General features: G+C 43.4%; 1 protein-coding gene across 1 annotated transcript in view; it reads left to right on the top strand.

The window, feature by feature from the left end:
• SCFD2 (sec1 family domain containing 2) overlaps positions 1-8464 on the top strand; it is a gene marked incomplete at its 5' end in the record, with an annotated part of 12512 nt that extends 4048 nt beyond the window's left edge. The window contains 2 exons of the mRNA XM_008947976.1: positions 4423-4542; positions 8372-8464. Coding sequence (XP_008946224.1) covers positions 4423-4542; positions 8372-8464 — 213 coding nt within the window. The remainder of the gene's footprint in view (positions 1-4422; positions 4543-8371) is intronic.
• Positions 8465-11018: the final 2554 nt, after the last annotated feature.

The following is an 11018-nucleotide window of genomic DNA, read 5'->3' as shown; positions in this document are numbered from 1 at the left end:
CTGAACAAGAGGAATGGCACAGACTGAACACCTAAATAAGGGTGGTATGTCTGGGAGGAGGCAATGTGGCTTTGCTAGGCGGAGGTCCTACCTCTCATAGCTTTTGAAGCTGTTCAGAGACACCCAACAAGCAAATTGACAGGCGTGTACCAGTTCATGTAGCCTACCTGGATTTCCAAAAGCCATTCTGCAAAGCACCTCATCAAGGGATTTTAAGAACATTGAGGAGCCTTGGGATAGGAGAGAAGTAAGTTTGAGCAGTCAGATCTCACAGGGGAAGAAGGTCATCAGAGGAGCTCCATATTCAGTGCCTTTTCTTATAACTCAATAAGATTCAACTTGCACTGGGGAGAAAGGAGGCCTATTTGTCAGAAGTTGCCTTGTAGATGCTCTTAACATGTTTTATGGTAGTCTTTCTGCAAGAGCTTATTCTGCTTTATGAATTAGCCTATGCTGAGTGTTTGTTAAATGTCTACAGAAGTGGAGTGTGGAGTATCTAGCATGCTGTACATTCAGCTCTGTCTTACTGCATATCCTGAGGTCTCCATTGAAGAGTATTATGTAAAAGTATGAAGTATATGATGGCAATATGTACCTGTAAGAACCTGCATCTCTGCTAGTAGTAAAAATATCCTACTGTAAGAAATATATAAGAGATGAGCAAGTGAACCCTATGTAGGATGGCTATTTCATAGGCATCATTAGGTACCTCGCAAATATGTCCATGCTTGATCATTTATCTTTGTAGCCTAAATGAATGAGTACATGAATGAGTTTCTGACCAGCCTGTATTTCTCACACAAGAGGATCTTTTCCACTTACTGCACCATCAGCACTGTAATTATTTCATGAGCTTCCTTATATTTTTATTTCTTCCTCAGTGTCTGAGAAGAAATGCCAACTCACACAAACATGCTTTAGTAAGTGGTGGACTTGGTCTGTCCTGTTCATTCAGGACAGACTTTTGAAGTTACCTCCCATCTAGAAATTGTTTCTCTGGTGAATGTCTTTGTTTTGAAGCTTAGGGAAGGTGAAGGGAAAAGGCCTCCTTGCCACAACAATAGCTCTTTTGACTGCTGAGCTAGAACACATGTGGTTTATGATGATCTGAGCCTGGCGTCATTGATACCATGGGCCTTGCATGGCAGTCGAGTTTCTGATGATCAATGTATTTTCCTTTTTCCTACTTATTCAGCTAAGTTAATTGGTTTCTGCTTGGCCACGAATACCAGATGCTTTGGTGCTGATGTCCATATCTCTGCTGGTTGGCAGAGATAGCGCTGATGGGGCAGTAGAAGTTGTTTCTGCCACCTCTTCTAGGAGAAAAAGGGCTGTGTTTGTGATCTGCAATGAGAATGGACCTGTCTTCTGATCCCTTCCTGCTTCAGTTTTAGAGCATTATTGACTGTCACCCCACTTTCCCATATCCCACTCTTCCTCATCTCCGCACAGACACGTGCACCACCAAAGAGTCCTCTAACCATCAGAGGTGGGCTCAGAGCTGGGAAGAAAGCTGATGTCTAGGTGGGATGCTCTGTGAGCTCAGGGAACCATTCCTCCTTCCTTCAGGCTCCTTCACTCAATGTAACAGTTTTACTTTTTTCATGGTTAGTCTTTCCAATTGCCTGGGATAACTGTCACAATTCTTTTTAATGCGTGGCATTTTCAAATGAAAGTGAATTCCACGTGGGAATTTTTGCAGAATCCAGATTTCACAGCAAATGTGATTCAGAGGCCACAGAAATGTCCCAAAACAACCAAGGTTTAGAAGGATCTGAAAAGATACAAGGTTTTTTTTTGGTTGCAGTACCATTTTTTTTAAGTTCTTCTGATTCAGTAGGCCTCAGAAATGTCCCAAAACAACAAAAGTTTAGAAAGATCTGAAAAGATATCAGTTTCTTTTGTTGCAGTCCCATTTTTCTAAGTAGTTTTTCTGTATCACAGAAATGAGCTGTGTTTAGCTACATGCAGCCAGTTCCTTCAAAAGAGAGAGCCTTGGGTGGCTGTATTATCAAACAAAAAAAATCTTGGCAGAAACTTGCATTCTTAAGACAGCCAAATATTTTGTACCCAAAGTATTGTCCTCCTTCAAAACACTTGTGCATAGCATAACAAAATTACAGATTCCAAGACCCTTTTCATTGCGATTTTAATTTAATTTAGAGTTTGTATGCCTAATAGTATTTTTAATATGCATTTCTGGAATTTGTGGTTTGAACTTTAGTCTTCTGAAAAATAATAAGTTTTATATAGGTACCATGTGTTTGGATCTAGCTTTATTTTGACTGAAGGAAATGATTTGTCAAGACATTTTGTCTTTAGTATTGCATTGGAAGCTTGTGTTTTCTGATTAATGCTCTTATATTGGGTGTCCTTTCAATGTGTCCATTGTCACGCATGAGTGTTTATGATGAGATTTTTGTCACTAGGAAAGATATTAGGAAAAAGAGGCTTTATTCAATAGCAAGCTTCTTAAGTTCAAGCTCTTTACATACATCTTGGGTCATTCAGAGGCTTTGTGAGAAGGAGTGTACCTGTTTAGTCTGGTGACAGTTAAGAGCAAAGATCCATGAGGACGAATAGTACAGTAATTCCTATATTACCTTGTAGTGCTGTGGCAGAGCGTTTTGTCAACTTTCATCTTCACTGCCTTTGCAAGCAGTTATTTCTTCAACCTTGTGTCACTGCTTACAGCAATTATGGCATGAAATACGCTAATATTTTCGTAAGTAATATCTCTATCTGATCTGCTTTATAAGTAAATATGCAGGTTTTACTTGAACTCGTCATAATATATATTAATAATATTAATATTGTAATAGGAATGAACTTCTTTTCATATAAGATTGAGGCTATGTCACATGCAGATAGTAGGAATTGAGTAGTCTGGTGTGAAAGAGCATAAAGAAAGCCTTTGTAAGCTCTGGTGAATCCATTTAACTGGTCTGTTGGTGTGAATGGAAAATTGCTCAATATTGCACAGAATTGCAGGACACCCCCCCCCTTAACTGTAGTACATATGCTATCTGTGCCATCAGTTCAATGAGAGTGGATGGCAAAGCAGGGGCACTTGAGAGAATAAACATCCAGTACACAAATACCTCCATCTAAGGCTTTTTGTACTGGTTTCAAACTCCCCGAGAGCTGAAGAGGTCCCTGCCTGGGGAGCAGCGTTGAACAGGGAGCCCTGTGTGATCAAAGGCCAGCTAGCCTGGAGAAAGAGCACGCCATGCCTCTGTGCCCGCTTCAAAGGGAAGAGTCTCTTCTGAAGGTTGCAAGTCAGAAAGCTTGACAGCGCTACAGGATGAAAAACTGGCCAAAGACTAAATACAGGGCAGGCACAAGAAGGAAGAGGAGCTGTACCCTCAGGAGCTGGAGCCACAGGGATCAAAGCTAGCTGCCATGGTGGTGAAAGCAAAGGAACTGCGCCCCACCCAAACACAGGTTGATGACCACTTCCATTCTGTTGAGTGATTGCTGTCAAAAACCTACGCTTGTGGAAAGAGAGGGGGTGGAGAATCTAAAAAGGAGCAAAGGAAACTGTTCTCACTGTCACTTTTTGGAGCCAAACGTGCAGAGTGTCTCACACTCAAAGGTGGTGTGACAAGAGCAATTAAACAGGCTCCACTGATATCATTCCCAAAGACCAGAGTAAGGCGTTGTCAGGGGAGTGTGCTGTATCAAGAAAGGAAGAGTTTGCTAAGAAACAGCACAGTAATCAAACTTCTAGATACAATTAATAGGAAGCTGATGTAAAGCATGATCTTCATGTTTAAAATTAAAATGTGGCTTTATAACGTCTTAACTGATGTGGCATGTTTGAGCTAAGGTTTCTCAGTATTAGTTAGAACCCAGCCACAAAAGTACTGAAAGCTCCAAAGTGGAAGAAACTTGAAACTGATTTTTTACTATAATGAACCTGATTTATTTACACTGAATGAATTTTAAAGGGTTATTCACTGGACTGGTGAAAACACATTTCTTATGATTCTTTCCACTAGATTGTAGCATGTTTAGGCTGGACTCCTTGCTTCTACTGGGTAGTAATTTACCCTTCATTCCTTAAAGCCCCATGCATACGTGTATCCAAACTGTGCATCTACCCAAGTACACTCTTCCTATTCTGTGAAAGGCAGGAAAGTGATGAAAGTGGAGGGAAAAGGCCTCAGACCTCATGAGAAATTCCCCTAGGTTTCAGTGGGAGCCGTGAAGACTCTATTTCCCTGGGAACAGTTCATTAAACTGTGCATCATCTCTATTGATTTCCCTCTCAGCTGCTATAGAAACCATCATTCCATGAATATTTCTTTCTGAGCTTCCTCATTAGTCTTTCTCCAGCAGCTCAGTGAGCCAATCACTGCTAGTCCATAGGTCTGCAACTGGAATGAGCAAATACAAATAATGCTTTCCTTCGTTTTACAGGTGAATCGCCCTCACCCTGGTGATCATCCTCTTCTGATCATCTTTATGGTTGGTGGAGTGACTGTCTCCGAAGTCAAAATTGTGAAGGATACGGTAGCAACACGCAAACCTGGTACTCAGGTAAAAAAAAGCTCTAAATATACAGTTCCTAACTGTACAAAGACTAAAAATTCATTGGGTAATGTTCCCTGTAGCACTGGTACCAAAGCTATGCAAAGCCACAGCCACTTTTTATGGACAAGAATGGTGCTAGGATTTTGCTGTAAGCAGCAAGTGCTTAGGCACCAAGAGTCTGTTTTTTACATGTTAGAGTCAGCAATAGAGGTTCAAACTTGGGTTGGAGAATTCAGAACAGACTGGCATTATTCTGAAGGAGCTTTCATCATGTCTCAAAGGATGCATTTCTTGGTATTCTTTATAAACAGAAACATTTGCAGTACAAAAGGCTACAGGCTCCCTGGCAGTCCATCTAGAGGTTGGGTTGCAACTGCAGGGTTGCTCAGAAGGAGCCTGCCAAGCACCTGGGTACCTTCTAGTGATATATTGGTGATGATCCTGCAGACAAGTCTATTGGCATTGCTGAGGAGCAAGATAAACTAGACTGGATACAGCTGCATTGGCTTCTCATCCAGGCCAGGTAACTGTGGTAGATACCTGACCACTAGATGTCTGAGGCAGGTGATGTGGAGAAAGCCTCAAGTCTCTGTATCCCTTGGATGTGCTGTTATACTCCTGGAAGGAGGGTAACTCCTGCAGTGAAGCTTCAATAGGGTCTTTGCAGCTGATCTTTGCCTCATCCACTGTAGCAGCAGAGCCTGACTACAGCACTTGTCATCTGAATGGAGAGAAGGAGGATGGATGGGCTGTGGTGGTGCCTGAGATGTTAAAAATCATTGTTAACTGTGGAGTAATGTGTACAAGAGCAATCAGGTATCTGCTGAGTAGGACAGATATACAGGGTCATCTTAAAACAGCAAAGAAGAGCCGCGTAGCCAGACGCATCATAAACCTAAGTCTGGTTTCCAGGGTGGCTTCTAAATATCTTGCTTTCAATTCCTCTGGAATGTAGTTTTGATTAGTGAGAAATCATTAGCAAAATGAAGCCAGCCAAAGGCTGAGCAGCCCCTGGGTTTTACATGTGTTTTCCACGTTCTCGCAGTCTTTGCAAAGGACTCTCAAGCAGTATTTGGTAGGATGGAGTGCCATGTTCAGCGATTTCTCTCATAACACAGTTCTCCCCAACTAGCCTATTGCTAATCTCCTCAAAACAGCAAATAAAATTCTTTCCCATCTTGAAAGGGGATGGAGTTGTGACAAACTGATGGACAAGTTAATCCACACCCGAAATGTATTAATACACCCTTGAAAGATAAGCGGAGGGTTAACACGTGAATTGGTTGAGAACTATGCAGGGAGACTTTTGACTGGCTTTCCAGAGGGACTTGAGGCTTGGCAGTGGTGACATGGGATCTGGTGTTGCTTTGCTTTGGCTTAACCTCAGCGGCAGGTCACCCTCTGAGGCGGATTCCTAAAGAATTTTAAGCTTTTACTGCATCTTGCCCTTTGTCCAAATGTGCTGTGTTAGAGGTGAAAGGACAGGGGGTAGAAGCAGGCAGAGGAAGAGAAAGAAAAGAAGCAGTTGTGCAAGTCTCTCTTACAAAAACAGTTTATGAGTTTGCTGGATTTACCTGGATTTCTGCACTATGGCTGTGAATATGTGCCACCTGTTTAGGATTATTCTCTTTTCAAAAAGCCAGGCATTTGTCTAACTCAAGCCAGCATTTAAGAGAGGTTTTTTTGTGGTGTTCTAGCAATCAGGTTCAGCCATCAGGGAAACATTGACCCCCCCAGGTCCTTTCCAGCCAAACAAAGCACTGACATTTATACTAATTATTGCCTTTTGGAGAAATGGAGAGATATGTGGGTGCAAAAGTAAAGACCTGAGGGAAGTAACTAAAAAACTTACAGGACATACTGATTATTTCAGCAGTTGTTTGGAGCTGAGGCAAATGACATTTAAATGTGGAGTAGGAAACACATGTTTCTGTCCACAGAACTGCTCCACATCTGAGTATGAACAACAAATTTATTTCTCATTGAGGAGCACAAAAGAGTACAGCATTTCCTCTGCATCATCTGGGTTTGGATGGTGGTAAATAGCTTCCCTAACCTGGTGAGAAGTATCCTGCTTTCAAAGGAAGAAGTCAGCAGGGTTGGTTTTTTTCTGCTTTAATCAGGAGAGTGAAAAAGGGAGAAGAGTATGAGTGCGTGTTTCAGGCTCCCTCCTCCCAACACACACAACCCGCTATGTGGTTGTGGCTGAGGCAAGCACATAAACCCCTCCACATGCACCATCAGATGTTAGCTGCATCTTCTCTGTCCTCTGCTGAGGAGGAACAGCCCATGGCAGTGCAGTGGGTTGGAATGGGAGCTCCTGGCTCCTTGGCTGCCATCAGGAGGGGTAGCCCTTCCAATGAAGCATCAGAGACCAGGGTGCTGTACTGAGCAAGTAGAAGGTCTGTAAAGGTGTCCTGAAGAGACCTGCCTGGAGGAGAGACAGACGCTACTTATCTGGGCAATTCCCCTCTTTCTGTAAAAACGAAGGAACAAATATTCACATTTATCCCCCTGAATGAGCCCTCAAAGAAACTGGGGGGAAAGGAGGAAAGTCCCACTGCGTTGGGCTGCATCCTTTCTCAGACTTTAAGGCTGCAGATCTCATTTTTCTCTCTGGGCTTACTATTAGTTGCACAAATCCCCCCAGGGTTCAGTGGTGGGACTCCAAGAAGAAATTGCTTTTATCTGGCAGTGGCTATTGTTGATGTTTGGCTTGTACACCCAAAACACTTTGGTAACGTGTCCCTTCGTGTTTTTCAGAATTAAGCTGCGTGATAACAAGATGAGCACATACTGTGCTGTAGTCTGATTCTCATGTAACATAAGGAAGACAGTGTCAGCCTTTGGCATCTGCAAATTACAGAGTTTTTCATCCATAGGAAGGAGAAGAGAGAATCAGTGTCAGTTTGCTAGAGATTGTGTGGGAGGACAAAGAAAGCGGAGAAGTGAGGGGGAGACTATCATCAGTACAGAAGGGATCTGTAGTAACTTAACTCCAAATTCCTTTCATTATTTGAAGTGAAAAGATGAAAGAAAGAACAAGCAAAAAAAAAGTTGAAATGCAGCAATACTGCACATTTAAACCATGCAACAAAGAGCACAAGTGGTTTGATAGCTACGGCAGGAGACAGACACACACGTACTCCATTGCTGATGCTTCTGCTTCCTCTCCTCGGAACTGCACTAAAAAAGCAAATTCACATTTGAGCAAGCTAGTAAGGTGAATCCGTCCCCATGTCTTTGCCTGCAGTCCTGTCCCTACAGACCACTGCTGAACTTGGGGCTTTGTAAGAGCAGTGTCCTACAACTTTGGCCACAAGTTAGCTCCACACAGCAAAAGCATATATGCTCACTCCTTGCCGATAGCTTTCCTGCAGAGGAGCCTTCACACCAAGCACCCCCATGCTGGTGTTCACTTTAGAAGGACTGATACCTGCATCTAGCATTGTGTGTATCATGGCTGTAGTGAGTGACTCAAAATTGTGCTATGGGAGGAGAAACTCCTGCTTCATCAGCTGGTGCCTTGCAGTAAACACAATGGCAATCACAACACATCACCGGGTAAGATCTGGATAGAAATGAGTCAAAGCACACATTCATTTAGAGTACAATGCTACCAGTCATTATGCTCCTTAAACTGACTTAACTACAGTTATTAGTGAGCAGACAGTTTCACAGGGCAAGTTGTATTACCCTGGCAGTAAACACCAGAAACACACAGCGTGTATAGAGCTGGGTGAAACGAGCAGCTCGTAACCACGGCTCATTAGTGCTGTGATCAGTCTCGGTCCCCTTCATTTTGACGTGTTTTTTCTTGTCCTCTTTCTTTCAGGTAATCGTGCTCTCCTCCGCACTCCTAACACCACGCAGTGCTGTTGAGTTGTTGTTTGGCACAGAGCGTCTCCAGCCTGACGCTGATATCTGATGGAGGAAGATCTGTGGAGAAGATGAGGGAGTACCTCAGCTGGAAACATCCAATCTCTGCTCTGTCACTCTTCCCAATAGCCTTCCAAAAAGTGACATGTCCTCTGCTGAAGTTACGGCTCTGGCTGAAGCAGGGTGAAGCAGCTGGGCATCTACCTGCACGGGAACATGTGCAGCTTACAGGCAGCTCTTCAAAATGGTCCGGACGTCCCGCGACAGTTCCCTGCTCCTTCACGGTCACACCAGGCAGAGCTGACTCACCCCAGCCCTGCCCTGTGTGCAAGGGGGATCACTTCTAATAATTCCCTAGAACAGGTGCAACTGAGGACCAGGTGATACTGAATTTGCACTCCCCAAACAGTACTTCTTTGTGTGAGTATTCTTGATGTTTTAGCTGGGGTAGCTTCTGGTGGGAAATGCTGCTGAGGGAGTGAAAGGCTAGCAAAATCCACCCTGTCTGTCACCTTACCTTGCAAAACACCTGTGCCTTATACAGCATTAACCGCCTCTGCCCTTACTTTGTCCCTCACCCCAAAGAGGTGACAGAGCACAGCCCTGATGTAGCCAGCAGAGCAGTTCCCAGTCGGGTGATGTTCTCCTGGCAGGACTGGTAGAGGCAGAGAAGCAGAGAGCCAGACTCCCAGGCTGAGTTACACGGTTGCTTCTTTCTCAGCTTCCTGTTTTGTGCTCTAGTTTCTTCACCCACAGTCCTGAGAGAAAAGACTGGTTTTGATGGCACACTTCTCTGTGGGTTTACATTGGAGGACATATGGGCTGTGATGGTTTGATGATAACCCTGGAAGAATCCTCCCCTCACATGCATTTAGAAAAAGGGAAGAGGAAGAAAAAAAAAAAAAGTCACAGCACCAGATTCTTTCTTGAGCTACGTTTCTGAGCAGCTTGATTAAAGAACAGCTTTTTTTTTTTTTCATTTGTGATCATGAAAAAGCCACTATCAAATTCAGTTATATAATTTTTCCTTATGAAACTTTGATACAATCTGTGATAAAAAAGCATCAGCCAATAGAGATTGTGATTACATATAGCATCAAGACTTCCAGCATAAAATGGTGGGGTTCTAAAGCTACATCCTCTTACTCCAGCCAAGGGATGCTAAGATTACAGTTTACACTGTAAGAATGTGAAATTTTAAGTGGTGTTCACTCTGTCATATCATTCTTTACTATACCAAAGGAATAGATTAAATGAGAAGTAGCTTTTCAACCTTTGTTCACAAGCTAGTTTAAGTTCTCTTAGATTTTTATAATGGTCTTCAGAAAAGGTTGCAGTTTGAGTTAAATTCACTTTTGAGTGGGTGGAAGGGAACAATGGGTTCATTATAAAGTACGGACAACGTTGCCTCTATGGAAGAGAGGTTTGCAATAGCTGTAGAATGGAACTTTGTGCTGTAAGAGGTGAGAAATACTGTGAGATTGCAAGGCTAAAAGCTTGAAGAAACAGTTTGAACAGAACAACTGGAAAGCAGGTAGCCAGCCTCTTGGTTTCTCTTCTGTCCTTCTGTACTGTTTAATCTTAGAATATGGATGTTTTGTAAATTCTGCAATCAATAAAGCAATGCTGTTAAAATGACGAACCTCATCCATCTTCTTCTTCTCTCCTAGCACACAGGGCTACACGTCAGGACTGCATATTCCTGTGACGTTTTTCTTTTGCATTATTTGATTGCCCCCAAGAACCTAGACTTTCTGTCTTGGGAGTTGTCCTGGAGGGGTTCCACACCCTGCTGGTAGCTGAAAGGCTCTCGTGTGTCTAGTTGTCATTGCTGACCAGTAAGTCCAGGTGCTCACAGCTCTGAGATGCTGCTGGTGTCTGAGGATAGAGGCTGGCAGCTGTGGTCTTCTCTTCCTCACCTGTCTTTCGTCAGATGCTCTCAGGTCTCTGACTTGGCCAACTAAGGACGTACTCTATAGGATGTTGAGAAGCTGGGGCTGAGTCTAAGCAGACACTGATACTCTTGCACTTCCTATGGGTCAGGCAGCTCCTCTGACTGAGGCAGAGACTAGTTTTTCAGGCCTACACTTTGGAGGACTCTCTTCAGTTTGGGGGGCCACAGCTGTGGCAGCAGACACTGGGACTAAGCCACTATCCTTATATTCAGTAACTGAGGAAAGGGAAGAAGGTGGTCACAAAAGCCTACTCTTCTTCTAGACCAAGACTGGTGTGGAGTCTTTCCAGTGGCCCTAGTGCAGCAGCCTATTTGTAGGAAATCGCTGTAGTAGCTACACGTAGCCTGGACATGGGGAAAAGGCCAGGGGGATGAGAGGTCTCCTGCTAGTCCTGTGTGAGCAGGAAGAGGAAAAGAGACTTTGCTTGGACAGGTGCAGAACCACAGCAAAGAGTGTCTAAGCCCTTGGGGTGTGACAATAAGTGATGCTCACAAGGGAGGAGGAGGAGAAAACACAAAGCCACACTTGACAAATAGGTTTACTATTATATTAATAAGCTAAGCAACATTTGATAACAAGCTCAGATTTTGTTTGCAAGTCCAGTCCTAAGTCACTTTGCTGATGGTCAAATGGATTATCATCAGCAAG

This window comes from Merops nubicus, unplaced genomic scaffold (genome assembly GCF_000691845.1).
Source record: "Merops nubicus isolate BGI_N331 unplaced genomic scaffold, ASM69184v1 scaffold52049, whole genome shotgun sequence".
Classification (NCBI taxonomy): domain Eukaryota; kingdom Metazoa; phylum Chordata; class Aves; order Coraciiformes; family Meropidae; genus Merops; species Merops nubicus.
The sequence above is the reverse complement of the archived record's forward strand: the minus strand, read 5'-3'. Positions and strand labels throughout refer to the sequence as shown.